The following is a 20,679-nucleotide window of genomic DNA, read 5'->3' as shown; positions in this document are numbered from 1 at the left end:
GGCTGGCCCCAGCCCCAACAACAAATCAGAGCTAATGGGGATCTTTCTCCCTTATACCATCTTGCCAGGGAAGTGATGAAAATGAGAAAAACATAAAAGATATTTTGATAATCTCAGAAATAAGCCCTAGAGAATATATAGTACTTCCTGGGCAACTCTAAAATTACATCTTAGAGATAAATCCATATATGGAACAGTCTCCTACACTGACATAGGCACAGATGATTCTTGTCCTGATCTGACATTCCAGAGGAGTTATTTTGTTGTTTGAAATCATAGAAATAAGGTTTCTTATTGTTTTATTATTTATTATTATTTATAAGGAAAAGTATGTGCTCAAATTTGGCATATATATATTAGTCATAAGAAATCAACATACATTTTAAAGAAACCAAATGTGCTGTCAACTCCAAAACAACCAGAATATAAGAAATACATCCATATACTTTGTTCAAATATATTCTAGATAGTAAATAGTTAAGAGTCTGAGATATATCCATTTATAACTCAAAAAAAAATTCTCCCCTTTGGTCTGATTAAGGCATAAGGACAAGGAATGAACAGAAAAAATACATATTTTACAATTCTGTTTTGCTTCAGTAGACAAATCAGAGAAAACAGATGAGAGATGCTCTTCCTCTCTCCTCAATGTAGTAATATCAACTGCTTCTGAAGAACATAATCTGAACTACCCAATTACAACAGTCAAGAGGTTTTGCTGATATCCATTACCTGATAGTGACGCTCTTGAAATCAGAGTTTCCCGTATAATAATCCATGGAGTCAAATCACCTGGGAAACTTGCTTAAAATTCAGGACCCCACCTCTGTCTCACTGAATCAGCATCCTCAGAACTGAGTTAGTTATCTGCGTTTTTAACAAATACCATAACTGATGATAGGTTTAGGAACTACTATTCTAAAAAGTCTAACCTGAACTTGGCTGACATACTTTTGAGGAACTATTAGAAATAGAATAAAAGTATTAAAAGAAATAAATATTGAGTATAGCCAGTTGGTGGTTTTGTTTTTGGCCATTTCATAATTGCATTAATAACTAAGAAGCAAGTACTGCTGTACAGAATCTATGTGGTAAGTACAATTACATTATGACTACTCTTGTAGTACTTCCCCAAGCCATTTCTGGAGAACAAAATATTAATGATTTGAATCTTAATTATCAGATAGCATGTTAATGTTTTCAAAGCCCATTCACAAGCCAGAGGCCTCCAAAAAGAGCTATCAGAAAATAGTCACACCTAATGGAAAAGTTCAGACATGGCTAAAGTATACAATATAGTAAAATAAATTATAGATCCATGACCTCCAGATTGATGAATCCCAGAGGTTTTTATTTTTTTTAAAGATTTTATTTATTTATTCATGAGGGAGAGAGAGAGAGAGGCAGAGACACAGGCAGAGGGAGAAGCAGGCTCCATGCAGGGAGCCCGATGTAGGACTCAATCCCAGGTCTCCAGGATCACGCCCTGGGCTGAAGGCAGAGGCTCAACCACTGAGCCACCCAGGGATCCCTCCCAGAGGTTTTTATATTTGTAAATACATACACGAAGTGACAGTGTGATTCCTTTAAAGCAATAATAAAAATAAATAAATAAATAAATAAATAAATAAATAAATAAATAAATAAAGCAATAATAAAAGTTACCTTCTTAATATGTACCTGTTGACTGATTAGTCATTAGTTATATTCATTCAGTTAGTTTTCTATATAACTTTCTACCATTATTATATAATGATATTATTACAGGGTTTTTTTTAATTTTATTTATTTATTCATGAGAGACACACAGAGAGAGAGGCAGAGACACAGGCAGAGGGAGAAGCAGGCTCCATGCAGGGAGCCTGACGTGGGACTCGATCCCAGGACTCCAGGATCAGGCCCTGGGCTGAAGGTGGCGCTAAACCGCTGAGCCACCTGGGCAGCAGCCCCTTATTACAGTTTTTAATCAAGAATTAAAAATACGGGACACCTGGGTGGCTCAGTGGTTGAACATTTGACTCAGGGCATGAACCCGGAATCGAGTCCCACACTGCGCTTCCTGCATGGAGCCTGCTTCTCCCTCTGCCTGTGTCTCTGCCTCTCTCTCTGTGTCTCTCATGAATAAATAAGTAAAATCCTTAAAAAAAAAAATAAAAAATACGGTAACCACATGCAATTAGGCCTTTTCCCTTCCTACTTTGAGGAATACTTTGAATTCAACTACAGGTTAGGTTCATTAATTGAAAAACAGAAAGCAGGACAATATACTTACTAAAGTGAAGGAGATTATCAAAGAAATTCTCAATATAATGAAAAATCACAATGTTAAACATTCCAAAAATTGTATTTTATTGTGTTTTTATAATTCTGTGTTTTAAAAACACACATTCTTGAAATCTTTTCTGATTTGGAGTCCTTTCCTATCGATTTAGAGCAATTCCATCTAGGGATATGTGGCACTAGGACTGTCTCTGCCCCCCACCCCACATTACTCTCTTACTTTTCCAGCATATCTAGTTTCTATCTCTATTAACTATTCATAAGTTTTATATTATTGCAAAAGAGAACCTCATCTTACACCTCACAACTTATGTACTAATTTCATCCATTATCACGGTTCCTATTTTATCCTATTTCCAACAGTAGCATTTTTCCCTCTGTGATGTTAAGACCGATATACGTGAAAACGATGATGAGCGGCATATATCCTCTCCCCCACCATCTCACGTCAAATGGAAGAAAAAATGAATTCGTATGGATCTTTATAAGTACCAAGGAGCCCCCTCCCCATTACTTTTCCTCATTTCCCCCCCATGCCCTCTGAGAGGAGCAGCAGGAGCTTGGGTTACCAGCCTTTTGTCTATGTGGAGGGAGGGAACAGAAAAGCACAACTAGGGTGCTTTGAATAATAAAACCCCCAGAATTGCATGATGCCTGTCAACTACCCCAAATCTCTCCCCTTTTCCAAAATAAGGATTATGAGTGAATGTCATATAATCATACACAAACACAATGTGTCAGGTAAAGCCAACAGTTCAGAGCAGCTGCAGAAGGAACTATTCCCATTAAACATTTACCTTTCTGAGGATTATGCCAAGCCAGGCCTGAATTCTGGCTTCAGAACAAGATAAAGATTCTTTCAGACTGGTGGGAGCTATCCACATGGAACCACCTAATGCCAAGAGGAGAAGCTGGGGAACAGCAGCTTCTCTAAAAAATTTAGATCTAAAGTAAAGAAAAACTAGAAAGGAAATCAACCCACTGCTGAGAAAACAAATAAATCCAATCTATTTAAATCACAACAACCAATGGAAGAAGGCAATGCAAAGCAAGGTTAGTCTAACACCTTGAGAGTCAGGATAGTTCAACTATATTACAAAATACAATATAAAACACTCTATAATCTTAGTAGACAAATGTTGCAGGACATGAAATATAAAATAAAGGTATGAGTCCAAGACAAGCCTTGCTTTTTTTTTTAAAACATATTATCAAGTACATATTAAGTATTTGGTTTCTCCCCTTTGAGATAAAAGGTCCTCTGATATGACTGTAAATTCCTGGAAGGCAAGCATTGGGCCTTCCATCAGTATACCACCAGTACTTAGCATGGTAGAGATTCCAGCTGCACAGTGAATTTCTGCTGAATGACTGGATGGATCAACAAATTTACAACCTTTTCTAAAAGGCTGTACAATAGAATGAATTAATAAACAAGAAAGCAATAAAAATGCATATGATAAATCATTTAATCATGCATCAAGAACAGACCCATTTATTAAATGAATAAAAACAATGATTGGCCTCTTATACAGGTAAGATTGATTCTCTGTATATATACCCAAGAGTTCAAGGGAAGAAAAATCTTGGGCAGCACCAGATATCCCTCGTCCTTATATGTCTGCCAAGACTGTGTTTCTAGACTTCTCACTATTTCTAGCCCTTGATAGATTTACACTAAGTATTCTTAAAATCATTTTGCACTTTATGGAGCAAAACACTGAAATTCTAGTAGCCAAAAAAAACTGTGGCAAATGTGGTGCTAGCTTAGCTCATGTGCAGCTAGCATCAGGCTCTCAAAGGGGCTGGTGTTCAGATTTATTTCTAAATATCCCATTTTGGGGGCAGCCCCGGTAGCTCAGCGGTTTAGCGACGCCTTCAGCTCAGGGCGTGATCCTGGAGACCCAGGATCGTCCCATATCAGGCTCCCTGCATGGAGCCTACTTCTCCCTCTGCCTGTGTCTCTGCCTCTCTCTCTCTCCTCTCTGTGTATTCTCATGAATAAATAAATAAAATCTCAAAATAAATAAATATCCCATTTTTTGTCTTGTGTTTAAGGGACAACCACTTCTGGAAGAGACCGTAGTAAAATGTTGAATAAAAACACTGTCATGGTTTCATAGCAATACAGGAGGTTCTAGTTAAGAGGATTTAGGTAAATGAGCTTTGAGCACAGGGGAGGCTACTTTCTACAGGTGGCTGTTTCATTCTAGTGGATTCTGTTACACGCTGGGTCTGGCCCTTCAGGCACAGAGCTTAGCTCCTCCCCAGTATTACTGATCTGTGAAGCTAAGGTAAAGAACTATAATATACTACTCTTCATAAATGTACATCCCCCGTTGGGTCCATGTCTCTTATTCTGTCCCCCAACACTGTCCTACTATAACCCATATCCTGGGGGGAAAACATAGGAGTAATAGTTGTAATCTATAAATGAAGACCTAGAAAGTCATCTACCACTTGTCCTCTCAGAAAGCAAGAGAAAACTGAAAAACTTGCAGTTTGTGAGTCTCCAGGTATATTAAAATATTAGGGAAAAAATTACCAAGAATGCCAGTTTCATTTAACAATTAAAATTGTTTCATGAATGTCTTCTTCCAACACCATCCCTGTAGCCAATAGTCAATGGCTTTAAAAATCTAAATACTGGTTTTGAGGCTTCAGTAGCTTTTCTCAGAGCTCCTCTTAAGCCACTCCCACAGGCCCTATCCCAAAGTACTTTTATTTGCCTTTCTGGATCTTAAAAGGAGGCAGAGAAGGCCTTTTATTAGGAAGCAGAGAGGTGCTTCCTCTGCCTCTTTGTGTGCTTCAAAATGGATCAAAATGGGTGGATCTAGGATATTCCAAATGTAGAAGATGAAGCTTCCCCCTCCTCCCCACACACACACCCCATATCATTTCTAAGTGTTTGGTTATTCTACAAACAGGATACAAATTTACGTGTTTTCATTTGGTTTAAAGAATAGGAAAGTTACTCAGTGTTCAACTTCTGTTTCTACTCTAGATGAAGCTATTTTATATTTTACTCTTTTGTCCCCCTTTCCCTCAGATTCTACACAGCGGTGAGTGCACTCATTATATGGCAATAAATTTAGATGTGTCTGACTGAGAGAAATCAACAATAATGTGGCAACTTCAATCTCAAGGCAATAAAATCTTTATAGCAGCCTTCACTGCTTTATATATTTGGTTTACACAACCTTCTCTTTAAGACTTTTTTTTATTTTTCCTTTTTTCCAGACTTTTCTCCAACTCTCAACTTTTATTTTCACCACCCTATTTAGCTAGGAGTTAAAATACCCTCGTGAGGGGGTACCCAGTGCCATCTTAACTTGGAGACTTAAGGGGAATTTGTAGAGCCGTTCAATAAAGTTCATACTCAATGTGATAATTATCACAGCCAACGTGTACAGAATAAATCTAATTAGCATATGGATACTTGGAGTTCATTCACTTAATATGACGTGACATTTTGATAACTAAAGAATTGAGCCATTAGCACTCTGGTTACAACCTCTCTGACAGATTCTGGGCATGAACTTCACTAATGGAGTTTCCAAGGACTTAGGCGAGGATTACTGATGGAGATGCATTCTGTTTCTTCCACAGAAATGTTCCCGGGAGTCCTTTGGAAATGGTTTCTTTCCCAGAGGTCTTTAAGAAAGCACATTCGAGAGTTTGAATAGGTGGACCCGGGTAGGAGGCTCCGGAGTAAGAGCGCAGACACCACAGCTTCTGGGCGTCCAGATGGAGCAGCCTGCTTAGCCGCCCGGGAAAGCCAGAGGGAAGTGATGCTGGGCCTCCGGTCGGGCCAACCCTCCCCGCTGTACTAATCTTCAAGCTCCCTCCCCACCGGCCACTCTCCTGAACGTCCAGAGAACGAAGCTGCCCTCGGGAGTTGAACACAAGCCCAAGGAACGCCTGGGCTCCCAGAAGGTACGCACGCCAACCTCCAGCTTCAGACCCAGCCTGCCCGGCAGCAGATGGCTATTCTGGAAAATCTACAGGCGTCCATGACACAAGGCTCCTGGGAGGGGAAGCAAGAAGTCTTCCCTTCCAGTCTTATCCCGCAACCTGCTGTTAAATCACCTGCCCCAGTTCAGTAAATGAACTGTGGAACAACAAAAAAAAGAGTTTGAATAAGTAAGAAAACTGCGACTTCCCTGCTCTCTCCCTCCCCCGCAGGCCTGCGAACCTCGCCCCAGAGCACGTCCCATTAAGTGGGACAAAAACTGTTTCAGTTTTCATCTTTTTTTTTTTTTTTCTTTTGAAAATCACCATCTCTGACCTTGATCAAAGAAGTTAAGTTAGCCTTTCGGCCGGAACCGCCATCTTCCAGTAATTCGCCAAAATGACCAACACAAAGGGAAAGAGGAGAGGTACCCGCTCTATGTTCTCTAGGCCTTTTAGAAACCGTGGAGTTGTTCCTTTGGCCACATACATGCGAATCTGTAAGAAAGGTGATATTGTGCACATCAAGGAAATGGGCGCTGTTCAAAAAGGAATGCCCCACAAATGTTACCATGGCAAAACTGGAAGGGTCTACAATGATACTCAGCATGCTGTTGGCATTGTTGTAAACAAACAAGTTAAGGGCAAGATTCTGGCCAAGAGAATTAATGTCCTCATTGGGCATATTAAACACTCAAAGAGCCGAGATAGCTTCCTGAAGCGTGTGAAGGAAAATGATCAGAAAAAGAAGGAAGCCAAAGAGAAAGGTACTTGGGTCCAACTGAAACGCCAGCCTGCCCCACCCAGAGAAGCACACTTTGTGAGAAGCAATGGAAAGGAGCCTGAACTGCTGGAACCCATTCCCTATGAATTCATGGCATGATAAATGTAAAGAAAAGACCTCAGGATTGTAAAAAAAAAAAAAAAAGAAAAGAAAGAAGAAAGAAAGAAAGAAAGAAAGAAAGAAAGAAAGAAAGAAAGAAAGAAAGAAAGAAAGAAAGAAAGAAGAAAAGAAAGAAAAGAAAGGAAGGAAAGGAAAAAGAGAAAAAAGAAAAAAGAGAAAGAAAAAAAGAAAAAAGAAAAGAAAGAAAAGAAGAAAAGAAAAGAAAAGAAAAGAAAAAAAGAAAGAAAAGAAAAGAAAAAAAGAAAAGAAAAGAAAAGAAAAGAAAAGAAAAGAAAAGAAAAGAAAAGAAAAAGAAGGTAAGTTAGAACATCTCGGAAGTGTACCATTAAAAAATAGTATTGATATAAATCTGCAACTTTAGGTCTTGATCAAGCCACTGCAGTCTAATTTGGAGTATTATAAGGGTTTTTTATTTGATATTTTGTGAGAGGCAATGAATAACTGTTGAATGAATGAAGCTGAGCATTGGACTCTAGCCGAATGAAAAATTGGACTCCTGAATCCCGCGTGGCACCCTGCCTCTGTGTACACTTGCTTTTGCTCTTGCTATGGAACCCTCACTTAGTGTTTCTCATGTCCTGTCAGAATATCAGGACAGCAATCCTTCTTTCCTACACTCTGCTGTCTTATTCTTTTCTCTATAACAAATAGGAAAACACATTACAGACTAAAAGCACTATACAAATACAAGGACATTACTACAACCTAGGCCGTAATATTGTCCAAGAATGTTAGAACCAGAAATCCTCAGTTCTTTAAGAATTTCCTCTAGAGAAAAAAATTCTTATTTTCTACCACAGGTCACCATAAAAAAAAATGTCATTGACACTTTGGATGAAAAACATGTTAAAAATTATACACTCACGTAAAAATTACAGAGGGAAAAGGAGATTGAACATAGCTTTAGGTTCTTATAGACATGAAGACAGGAATGCCAAGTATTTGTATTTTCTACTCTATAACTTCTACCATCAAAACAATCCCAAAACCACTATGTTGTCTTACACCTGTATATGAAAAAATAGATAAAAAACACGAACTGAATGCCGAAGTAAAAGCAAGCACAAGGGAGCTCTAATCCTAAACTTGCCTCCAGTTCACAGCCAGAACCAAAACAAGTTCTTCTACAAATGTTTCTCGGCTTCTCCTTTTGTAAAGAAATAAAATCACACTTGTTGGGTCAGCTACCAGATCTGTGGAGTAAAGATTCTACATAAATCAAGTCTTATAACAAACTGTGTAAAAAAAAAAAAAAAAGTTAACTGTCTTCAAAAAACTAAAGGACATTTATCCCTATGAAATGGCCTCCAGTGGCCAAGCAAAGCACTTCAGCAGCTCTGACATCCCCCACCCTCCCCCACTCTCTCCCAAACAAGGATTTATTGTTAACTTCTTTTCCTTCTCCACAGTCTTATATTAGACTAGCACTAGCCTAAATTGGAAAGATGGTGGGGCTTTGAGACCAACATTCCTTGACTACATTTCCCAATCTGCACCTTCACAACACACGTGATCCTTAGGACATTCTCCTGTCCTCAACGTCCTCAATTGTACAATAGGAATAATAATATCCACACCTTGAAGATAGTTGTGAGTATTAAATGAGACAAGATACATAAACACCAGGAGCCAGGATCAGCTACATAGTTGGTGGGGTCTGGGGCAAAATGAAAACACAGGGCATGTTGTTCAAAAACTAGTAAGAATTCCAAGTTGGCAAAGCAAAGCATAAAACCAAGAGCATGTGGTCTTGTGAATGCACGACCTATACAAAGGGCATGGGTCGCACACTTGTGAAGCTGTTCCTGCTCCACAGCATTAAGAGTATTCAATAAATGATGCATATCATTAAGGCAAAAGTGCTTACTTTGATATGGGTTTTCAACTTTTCAGAGTGTTTTCACACGGAGATGGTTTTCCCAATGGGAAAAAACCCTTAGAGAATGGAAATATCAAACTCCAGGGGAGCTATTGACTGTGTCTTGGCCTAAATTTCCTTATATTTGGAAGAGGTTGGCTCAGAGAAGTAGGTTTTAAACTATACTTTGAAACTAGGCTCTGGGATCCCTGGGTGGCTCAGCGGTTTGGTGCCTGCCTTTGGCCCAGGGCGCAATCCTGGAGTCCCAGGATTGAGTCCCACGTCGGGCTCCTGGCATGGAGCCTGCTTCTCCCTCCTCCCGTGTCTCTGCCTCTCTCTCTCTCTGTGACTATGAATAAATAAATAAAATATTTTAAAAAAAGAAAAGAAAAGAAACTAGGCTCTGAAGAATCCTTGGAGTGCCCTCAAAGACAGAAAGAGCAGGCAAAGGGGGTGCATGCCAAGTAAGTCACTTTTACTTGAAAAGAGTGACTATGTTTGACTTTTTTGCCTTCATTTGAAAAAATGAGTTACATGAAAATAAATGAAAACTACTGGATTCATTGACTTGGCAGTCTTTCCAAGTCTTAAATTCTACACTCTGTTTCTTGGTATATCTTCACAACAATCTTGAAAGTAGGATAGATATAATCTCCTTTATCTGCTAAAGAACATACAGAGAAGATCAACATTTTACCAAGGGATCTGTCACTAACCAAACCCTAGCCTCCCTATCCCAATACCAGTTTTTCTCCTCAGCTGCCTCTCTCCCCCCTAGCCTCTGGGAAATAGTAACTTCTAAGGATATTTCTTTTCTGGTTCTTCAAGAAACTTCTGAGATGACTACAGTGTTAATGTGACCACAGGAAAACAGTGCTGCAAAATCAGATGAATTAGAGGTTAATTCAATGTGGTAATAAGGCACATATTCTCTCTCTCTCTTTCTCTCTCATACACACACACACACACACACACACACACACACACACAAAGCTAAGCTAAGCTAAGCCAAGCTATTTCTCCTATTTCTACCCAAATTTATACCGGACATCTCTCCCCCAAACCTGGAATCTCTCCTCCATCAACCCTCAGTTTGTTCTCTATCTTTAAAAATTTCTTGTTTCGGGCCACCTGGTTGGCTCAGTGGTTGACTGCCTTTGGCTCAGGTCATGATCTCAAGGTTCTGGGATTGAGTCCCGCATTGGGCTTCTCCCTCTGTCTATATCTCTGCCTCTCTCTCTCTGTGTCTCTTATTAAAAAAAAATCTTAAAAAAAAATCCTTTAAAAATTAAATAAAAATTTCTTGTTTACTTCCTTATCTTTCTTCTTTTTTCCTCCCTCCCATATGTTCATATGTTTTGTTTCTGAAATTCCACCTATGACTGAAATCATATATATTTGTCCTTCTCCGACTTATTTTACTTAGCATAATACTCTCTAACTCCATCTCTGTCATTGCAAATGGCAAGATTTTGTTCTTTGTGATGGCTGAGTAATATTCCATTGTATCTATATGTGTCTAAGTATACACACACACACACACACACACACACACACACACATCTTCTTTATCATCAGCTGATAGACATTTGTGCTCTTTCCATAGTTTGGCTATTGTCCCTCAAAAAGATAGAATTAGAACTATCCTATGTATGATCCAGCAATTGCACTACTAGGTATTTACCCAAAGGATACAAAAATACAGATACAAAGGGGTACATACATGCACCCCGATGTGTTACAATAGCATTATCACCAAGAGCCAAACCTATTCCTTTATTCCTAACTTTATCGGGAACATAAGGAGCAAGGGTTGTTCAGAAACAATCCAGAACCATCCAAACCCAACACAATAAAGAAGAGGGTTATAGTGGGAACTCAGTGGCAAAAAGAAGACAACAGGAAGAGAGATGGAGCAAAACGTAAAGGAGAATGAACCAAACTCTTCTTCTATTTTTGCATTTTTAGCCTAAAGCCAGCTCTTACCCTCCCTACCACATGGCCCTTGTATCAGCTGGCTAGGCCTGCCATCACAGAGAACATGGCTCAAACAACAGAAATTCATTTTCTCACAATTCTAGAGGTTAGAAGTCAGAGATCAAGGTGTTGGCAGGGTTGATTTCTTCGTGAGGTTTCTCTCCTTGCATCCTCACATGGTCTTCCCATTGTGTGTCTATACCCTAACCTCCTCTCTTTTAAGGACATCAGTCATTTTGAATTAGGGTCCACCCACACAACTTCATTTTACCTTATTTACCCTTTAAAGGCCCCACCTCCAAAGACTGGGAGTTAGAAATTCAAGATATGAATTTAGGAAAGACACAATTCTGCTCATAACAGTCCTCTATTCTCAAGATTAAAACCAAAACAATAAAATAATGAGACTTCACCACGCATAAAATAGATCCAACCAGCTTTTATGAACTATTTGTGGGGAAAAATATGCTCCAATTTCCAAATAATTTAAAAATGGTTCTATCAATGCAGTATACCATCTGCCAATAGTCTTCTCTTTCCTACAATGAGGTTTTTACTGTTTGAATGAAACTTAACCAAACAGGATCTAGCTACTAAAGGACAGAATTTCCTTTCTTGGAAAAGTTTTTAAATTTTTGCATTGAAAATAAAGACCTTTCTGGTCAATTACACAGATTTTTTCAATTTTTTTCATTTATAGATATTACATTGCTTTATGATAATGATTTTAGAAATGTTTCCTGGTGAAGGGGCTGGTCACAGAAACAGCATTGTTTCTGCTGAGGATTAACTTCATTCTTCCTGGCTTCATAGGTTAAGTTGGCACATGTTTAACTAAAAACAAAACAAAGCTAAATTCCTAAATCTAGAACATAAATTCAATAAAAATTGTTTCATATGACAATTGGAAAATTCTTACAGGTCATCAGAGATGGACACAAGTAGACAACGGCATCAGTGGACAGCAAGTGCTACCCTCAATCAAACTGAGGAATTTCAAGTTTATTATCTATAAATCTCCCTGTAGTCCCCTTATAATACTGTTATTTAAAAAAATTGTGTTCTCAATTATAAGTAGGTTGTTAAATCACTCTATGGAAATTCATACATTCTTTTTAGTACCTAATGCCTTAGTTACTAATGCTTTATTTTTTTTAAAGATTTTATTTATTTATTCATGAAAGACACACAGAGAGAGGCAGAGACACAGGCAAAGAGAGGAGAAGTAGGCTCCATGCAAGGAGCCTGATGTGGGACTCGGACCCAGGAATCTGGGATCATATCCTGAGCCAAAGGCAGGTACTCAACCACGAAGCCACCCAGGCATCTCATTGCTAATGCTTTAAAAGCGGAATTGTAGCAATTAAACTTTCCCAGGCACTTGAAGGTTTATAAATGTTATAGAGGCAAAGCACACTGACCTTGGTGTCAGGCAGATCCAGGACTAAGTCTTGGCTCCTTTACTTTCAGGGAAGCCTTGAAAAAGTTCTGTTCTTTCATAAAAAGGGAACTGTGACTATAACCACCTCCTAGGGCTTTGGAAAAGATTAAACACGATGACACAGGTAAAGCAACACATGGCCAGAGCAGTGGTACACAGTAAATTACAAACACAATTATTATGGTATGTGTATTCCACAAGCTCCATAACAACCCTGTGAAGTAGGTACTACTATCATGTTCACTTTCAAAATGAAGAAACTGAGATGTAGAAAATTTGTCACTAGCCTAAAGTCAAACAATAAAGAACATCCTCTAACTCCAAATCCTGGAATCTACATTAAACCAAGATGAGTAGCAAGTGTTGATGAGATGTTTTTAGGTAAAGTAGCATTTACCATCTTTGTCTCTCCCCACCTCCCATTTTCACTAACCGCTCACATCTATGGTTGCTTCCAACATGGATATGTAAATAAATTGTTCATGGCTTATATGAACTATAGACTATAAGCAGTATATACTAATAATGAATATACACACCTCTTGGATATGTGTAGGCCTTAAAGAACTAGCAACTGTGTTTCCACTGTGAAAATGAATCATTGTAGATGGAAAACAAATTGTACAAATAAAAAGAAACATTACCTAAAAATGTTGTTCAATGTATTCTTCCAAAAATATTTCAGGAAGATTTCAAGAACTATATTTGGCAACAATTGAAGTTTTTAATTTGAAAATATGAAGAAAATTTAAAATAGCAACTTTGGGTTCCCTGGGTGGCTTAGAGGTTTAGCGCCTCCTTCTGCCCAGGGCCTGATCCTGGAAACCCGGGATTGAGTCCCATGTCGGGCTCCTTTGCGGGGAGCCTGCTTCTCCCTCTGCCTGTGTCTCTGCCTCTCTCTCTCTCTCTCTCTCTGTGTGCGTCTCTCATGAATAAATAAATAAATAAAATATAGTTTTAAAAAATAAAAATAAAACAAAATAAAATAAAATAAAATAAAATAAAATAGCAACTTTATTACTTGATCTGAAGCCCTTAATTTAATATCAATTGGTGAATAGGAAACCTACATTAAGATACCATTTAAGTAATAAATGGTATCTTCAAAAAGGATTCATGAATATACTAAATTATATTTTCAATTCGGTTTCTCTTGAGTCCATACACTGACTCCAAGCAGGCTACAAATTAAGGATTTATTGAGTACTTATTCTGTACCATACATTAAACTAAATATATTAACTCACTGGATTCCCTACAAATGCTATGTGCTAAGTAGCATTATTATCCCATTATACAGATGAGGAAATCAAGGTATAGGAATTCTGTAACTTGCCCAAGGTCTAACAGCTATTGAATATAAAAGCCAGGATCTCTGGGGCACCTGGGTGGCTCAGTCAGTTAAGCATTTGTCTTCAGCTCAGGTCATGATCCTGGGGTTCTGGGATTGAGCCCTGTATCAGGCTCCCTGCTCCACAGGGAGCCTGCTTCTCCCTCTCCCTTTGTGCACTCTCAAATAAATAAATAAAATATTTTTAAAAATAAAATAAAAATAAAAACCAGGATCTCAACTTGGTCATCTGGCTTCAGAGTTAATACTCCAACTAGTACTTTATATTGAATCAAGTAATCATTTGATAGTATAGAAAGAAGTTCTGTTAAAACACTTGAAAACAAATTATATTAGTACACCATGCAACTACTATGTGATAATTAGCTATTCATTGTTTCTTAAAGTTAACTCTCAACTCTACAAAACTTCTACCAAAAAATGAGTCTATCGGGATCCCTGGGTGGTGCAGCGGTTTGGCGCCTGCCTTTGGCCCAGGGCGCGATCCTGGAGACCCGGGATCGAATCCCACATAGGGCTTCCGATGCATGGAGCCTGCTTCTCTCTCTGTGTCTCTGCCCCCTCTCTCTCTCTCTGTGACTATCATGAATAAATAAATAAAATCTTAAAAAAAAAAAAATGAGTCTATCACTTAGCACACAGTATAACACTCCATGTTATTAAGATGCTGTTATAGATAAAAGTCAGGAAAGTTCCAACTTTAGAACTTTGTAAGCTAAAGATTCAAAATATATTTAATAAATGTTGCATGTGACTTTAATTCATCCAAAAGCTATTTAATTTCACGAAAAAGCTATGCTACCTCAAACAACTAAAATATTTAAAATAGAGCATTTGCCATCATTTTCACTTCTTAAACAATTATCCCAAATCCACCAACATTACCTTTTATCTTAGCTGTTGTGTGACCCAAAGTTCTCTGGAAGTATATAGATAATATAAAGATGGAGCACTACATGCTTTCCTAATTTCACTTTTATGTGCAGCCTCGGTGGCTCAGTGGTTTAGCACCACCTTCAGCCTAGGGCCTGATCCTGAAGACCCAGGATCGAGTCCCAAGTCGGACTCCCTGCATGGAGCTGCTTCTCCCTCTGCCTGTGTCTCTGCCCCTCTGTGTGTGTTTGTCTCTCATAAATAAATAAAATCTTTAAAAATAATAATAATTTCACTTTTATAGTTGCCAAAAACTATTTGGCCAAATAATTTCATGTATTCCTCTCACACTGATGTTAAATTTCTAACTGCATAGTGACTTCCAGGTAGCCTGTCGTGACATACCTGACTGGTCATCTAGACTCAGGGTGGGAGATAAGACAGGGGAAGGAGCTCCATAAACAAATGAGTTGTGATCCAGAGCTCATTCTCATTAAATGCAACGTAATACAGTATCTATTAAAACATGCTTCGGAAATTGCTGCTAGTAGTAACCTTAACAGGAATAACTGAAAATATATGCTTTGCAAACAGAATTTCTCTAAATAGAACCCTTTTAAATTGGTCCTTGGGGTGTCAGAGGACTTTTTAATTTTGTCTTCATAACTGTGTTCTTTCACAATTCACTGGCTCTGGGCCTTCAGATGCTAATTTCTTTTTCTACTAGAAAAGTTAATAGGCACCTCCACTTACAGCAGATGGTTCCTTATAAAAATAAAAATAAAAATGAAAAGTTGGAGAGCATCTGGCCAGATATATCAGATTTGGTAGTTCACATTTTAAATACCTGTTATTCTTATTCAGATAAAAATAATTTTAATCCTGGTAACTTAATCTTCTGCTCTTCTGAAATCTTAATAAGGTTTTTATGATAGTAGATATTAAATATAATCAGTTGTCATAGTGGTATGAGTACTGTTTTTCTTTTTCAGTAAAAGCAGCATGGCTGAGTTCTAACAGCTGCAAAAATAGAAATTCACTTCAATTTATACTTAGCACTTTGTATCTTAGTTTCCAGAAACCTTGGTTAACTCCCTTCCATTTCTGCAATGTTTATTTTTTCATGGCTCCTGAATAGGCATTTGAGTTTTAGGCTGGTACTCATGGTATTTTTCCATTTTGGAATAACTTTATCATATGTTGAATGCTTCTCAATACATATCTTCTTATTCCGGCTTGAGAATGGCTCCCCTTTTTTGGCTGCTCCTGAATCCAGACAGAAATGTGACTGCAGGCTTGGGTTCAGAATATTCCAAAAGTGAACCACTATCGCCAAACAAAAGGTGACTCTGAATGAAAATTACACATACTTCATTGTGGTCTTCTGCGGCCACCCAGCTACAGTAAAAGCGAAGGTTAAAGTTGGATGAGTTTTTCTCTTTCCCAAAATAAAACCACTTGTAATAAACTACCCTTTTGTGATTCGCAGCTTCTACTCTGTGCATACAGACCCCCTGGGCGGTATATAAAAGGTTTTATGTGAATCTGCGGGAATTAGTCTGAAGTCTTCTGATACCTTTTAACCCATGATCTATGCATGCATCTAAGAGTGACATAAGAGTCACGCTTTACTTTGAGGAATAACACTCTTCTTTTGGGGCATCTCTACTGTGAGGTCCTGGAAACCCACCTCCCCCCAGGTCCACTGAAAACCTCAAAGAACAGCATGGACTACCATTGACGAAGTACCGACTACATGCCAGTCCTCACAGTAATCCATCCTACAGAACAAGGACGTGAGGTTTGTGCAGGTTAAATAACATGTGTAAAATTATTTTGTAAGAAAGCAGAAAGAGGAGATTAGAACACAGGTCTTTCCCAAAGCCCCTTTTTCTACCACTATACACTCTCCTTGACACCAAAACACTGAAAGAATGAGAAGAACCGCAAGCTCCAGAAGTACCAACCAGGGAAGTTCTTACCCCTGAGCCACCCACACTTCAGGATCTTAAAATTGAAGCCTTTAAAACTTTTAAAAATATATCTGTTTGAAAATCAGCAACAATCAAAGCCACTGAAAAAGTTCAGCATTACTCAATAGTAAAATATATTTTGGCCCATTCACTCCATCCAGAGCAACCTCGGCCTGTAGATACTGAGGTGGCACCACAAAGTTTAAAGCAGAGTAATAACATAAACACTTACCTACCAACTAGATTTCTCTTGATACAGCATAAGAACGATTTGTACAAGACCAGAGGAGGAGGGATGTGTTAGAAGCCACAGCAGAAATCAAGCTACAAGTTAATGGTAGCATGAACCAAGATAGCAAAAGCACAAACAGCAGGAAAGAGGAGATTCAGAAATATGTGAAAAGTTAAATAACCAAGCATTCGTGACAGATAAGGGGTAGGTAGTAGGAATGAGAAAAGTAAGTCTAAATTAATTTAAATGTATGCCACTGTTTCCAAGAGCAATGAAAACAGCCCCACCTAAATGCAAATTTAAAGCCCAAATGGCCAAAAGCCCTCCCTACAAAAATAATCTTTAACTGCTAAAATTTCTCCTAAAACCCAAATTCAATTATTTTTAACAATGTAGTTATTTCAAGTTTTACTGTGAATTAGGCTCCTGCTGAATATTAATATCCATGATTTATAAACTACAAATTTATCCTTTATGCTGCACATAATTATAATCTTGCCATTTCCAGAATTATGCTCCTCTTGGAAGTTTTACATTTGAAAATTATGCTCAGTTAATGCACAAAAGGGTAAGAGAGGCCGTTCTACGCAATGACAGCCTTTATATCAACTAGAGGAAAAAATGCCTTTCTTCAGTTGTCGACTTCTAAAAAAATTTCCCATGGCATTTGTTCTTCTAATGACCATGAGAAAATCATTTCTTGCAACACACAGCTGTACTTTAGGAATAGCATGGATTTACAGCTTCAATGATCCTGAGCATAGATGAGTTAATGGTTGGAGGCCCACGGGAACAGCAGTAGCTGAACTCCAAGATAAAGAAAGTGACAGAGTTTAGAAAGGCCTCTTTGGCCCTCAAAGCCCAATTTTGCACTTAACCAGATCTGAATATCTATCATGGTGATTTATAAGTCAAGTTCTGAAAATATGGGGGAAATTTTCTCAATAGAAAAATAGCTTCAGGGAAGCCCGGGTGGCTCAGCGGTTTAGCACTGCCTTTGGCCCAGGGCGTGACCTTGGAGACCCAGGATCGAGTCCCACATCAGGCTCCCTCCATGGAACCTGCTTCTCCCTCTGATTGTGTCTATGCCTCTCTCTCTCTGTGTCTCTCATGAATAAATTAATAAAAATCTTAAAAAAAAAAAAAAAAGAAAAGAAAAGAAAAATAGCTTCAAAATTGGTATAATTCTGAAACCACACCTTAATACCTTCGTGGTTGGATAACCAACTGGCTCTCAAATTCCAAAGGTGTTCAAACCTTTCTAGATTAGCATATAGTTCAGTATTAGAAACTGTTTGCTACATTTAAAATTTTCTCTAGACTAAGTGAATTAGCTTCCTTCTAATTTGGAATTTAAGGCTTATGCCTTTTCCAGGGTCATGAATGAACTATGTTTTGGCTACAGTATTATGTTGTTCTTTTACAACATTAATTCTACCCAGCCTATCTATGCACACTCACAATTCCTTGAATAGCAAGGAAGCACAGCTTTAGGCTCAGATGGTTCTAAGTTGCAGGAAACATTTCCCAGAATCTTGAAACAGATTTCCCCCTGCCTGTCACTGTCCCAGAATCGTATTCTCTACCAAACATGGGCCAGGCCAGCAAAAGGGAATCACAGAAATGCCTAGATCATGGGCTTTCAAACTGAGTGCATTTGACCCCTGGGGCCAAATGAAGTCTCCTCAAGAGTACAGTGAGAATAGATAATTTAAGGTAATTTCCAGATCCCCATATCCATGTTTCCTTTCCTCAGAATAGGCTAATAAGCCTTTCACTATTTTCCTTCTCACACTATATAAAAGAAAGACATACCTCTCACTCTGAATTTTTATAGAGTGTAATGCTCCAGTATGTTAAAATCTTGGGATCATCAAACACAGGGGCATTTTGAAATATCAATGTTAGAGTTGAGGAAACAAAGTACTCTAATAACTCACACGAATCCTTCTGCAAATCAGGCAGTTACTAATCCTTTGCTTTTAGCAAAACCGAAGAGGGACCAATCAAATTGTCAGCTTATCATTAAAAATAATTTTTAATGATAGATCATAACTGATTGTGGCCTTTAACTAAGAAGAAGTTCAAAGAGACTATAACAAATTCTTTCCTTACCGAGATACTTATGTTAACAAGATTTCACAGAGTTTAAATCTAGACAAGTGAAAACAGGAATAGAATTGATATTGAACTGTTTCTCATCAAGCAATAAATAATATGCATCCTACATGAACAAACTGAAGGGGAAAAAAGCCCCATCCATCTCATTAAGAGATGCATTTCCAATGAAACTGTACTTTCTAACGTTTAACAAATATTCATCAAAATCTGTAATGTGTTTATGTTGTTTTGTTCAACTGTGATAACTTAATCCAAAAGAAATTACTTAACACTTAAGAGCCTTATGTTCATGGGAAACATTACAAATATTTTAAATTTAAATTTATATACATATTTTGTCACACAGAAGTATATAATAGGGTGATCAATAAAAGACTTTGAAGCATAAAAATAATTTACACGAGGATAAATTCTGTGGGAAAATTGGATCAGAAACGAAAGTTTAAAAAGAAAAAGAAACAATGTACATTTCCCATAAAGGAAGACTTTGTGTATATTTTATGGAGGATGGTAGTGGGAATCAAATTGCTACAATAATCAGATTCTGTTGGATATACTGACATTTTAGAATAGAGCTATAATAACTTTCCTTAGAATGCCAGTTTTCCACATGCAAAAAACGCATACATTACAATTCACACATCTATGATTTAAAAAAAAAAAGCTTTAGATATAAATTGTAAATGTGTAAGGAGATACATGGTTTTCAAAACTAGTAGGGGGGGGATCCCTGGGTGGCGCAGCGGTTTGGCGCCTGCCTTTGGCCCAGGGCGCGATCCTGGAGACCTGGGATCAAGTCCCACATCGGGCTCCCGGTGCATGGAGCCTGCTTCTCCCTCTGCCTGTGTCTCTGCCTCCTCTCTCTCTCTCTCTCTGTGGCTATCATAAATAAATAAAAATTAAAAAAAAAAAAAAACTAGTGGGGGAATATGAGGAAAAATTAGAAGTAAAAGAGCACTGACTCAGGCCAAAGAAAATTCATCACTGGTCTGAGGAAGGGGCCCAGCTCTTCTAAAGGATGTGATCAAAAGAAAGGAAAATGCCTGAAAAAAGGATTCTTTGAAAAAGAAGAGAAGGGGAATGGGAAATGAAGCCTCTATAGGTAGCTAGAGTTTCTTTCTGTCCACTTATCCCAGCTCCACCTACCTGCAATGTCCAGAGGCAGCTGACAAGGCCTGGAGTTCTTTGCTGCTTACCTCCTAACTCTGGGACACCCAACTATCTCTCACTGACAAGATCAGTGAGTGAGGGATCCTGCCACAGGAGAGCTAGGAGAGCTAATGCTAAGCTTCTTGCCAATGTATCTCCCAGGTTTCTGAGAGGGTCTGAATTCCAAGTAATATGGTTCTTCCAGTTTCACCCCTCAGCCATCTCCTTTCAAGGTTCAAAACTGCTCTAACAGGCTGGATGGGGTAAGTTTATGTGTTGCCCCAAGCTATATGTTCAATCACTGCCTTCTTTGGCCATTAATTTTGCTATAAAGTCTACACCAGTGCTGTCCAATACGAAGCTACCAGTCACATACGCTATTTAAATCGAATTAAAAATAAATAGAATTTATAATCCATTTCTTCTTCCACCACTAGCCACATTTCAAGTATTCATGTTTAACTTTGGTGGGAAGTAGCTACCAGCACAATTACAGAATATTTTCATTGTTCCAAGAGTTCTGTTAGAGGATTTCACCTTGCCAAACACTGTCCTCATTTGTGGAGATA

The 20,679-nt window shown here is 38.2% G+C and overlaps 2 protein-coding genes across 2 annotated transcripts in view; one reads left to right on the top strand and one right to left on the bottom strand.

Moving 5' to 3' along the window:
• FRAS1 (Fraser extracellular matrix complex subunit 1) overlaps window positions 1–20,679 on the bottom strand; it is a 435,467-nt gene that overhangs the window by 387,772 nt on the left and 27,016 nt on the right. The window lies entirely within an intron of this gene.
• On the top strand, window positions 6,598–7,123 carry LOC140623436 (large ribosomal subunit protein eL21-like). The gene has a single exon (XM_072809860.1). It carries the CDS (start codon window positions 6,632–6,634, stop codon window positions 7,112–7,114), a length of 483 nt encoding a protein of 160 aa, XP_072665961.1. The 5' UTR covers window positions 6,598–6,631; the 3' UTR covers window positions 7,115–7,123.

This window comes from Canis lupus, chromosome 33 (genome assembly GCF_048164855.1).
Source record: "Canis lupus baileyi chromosome 33, mCanLup2.hap1, whole genome shotgun sequence".
Lineage (NCBI taxonomy): Eukaryota > Metazoa > Chordata > Mammalia > Carnivora > Canidae > Canis > Canis lupus.
Note: the sequence above shows the minus strand (reverse complement) of the source record. Positions and strands in the feature narration are given on the sequence as shown.

Excerpts from the sequence above, each read along its gene's own strand:
- LOC140623436 (XM_072809860.1), top strand. The coding sequence starts at position 6,632 with ATGACCAACACAAAGGGAAAGAGGAGAGGTACCCGCTCTATGTTCTCT.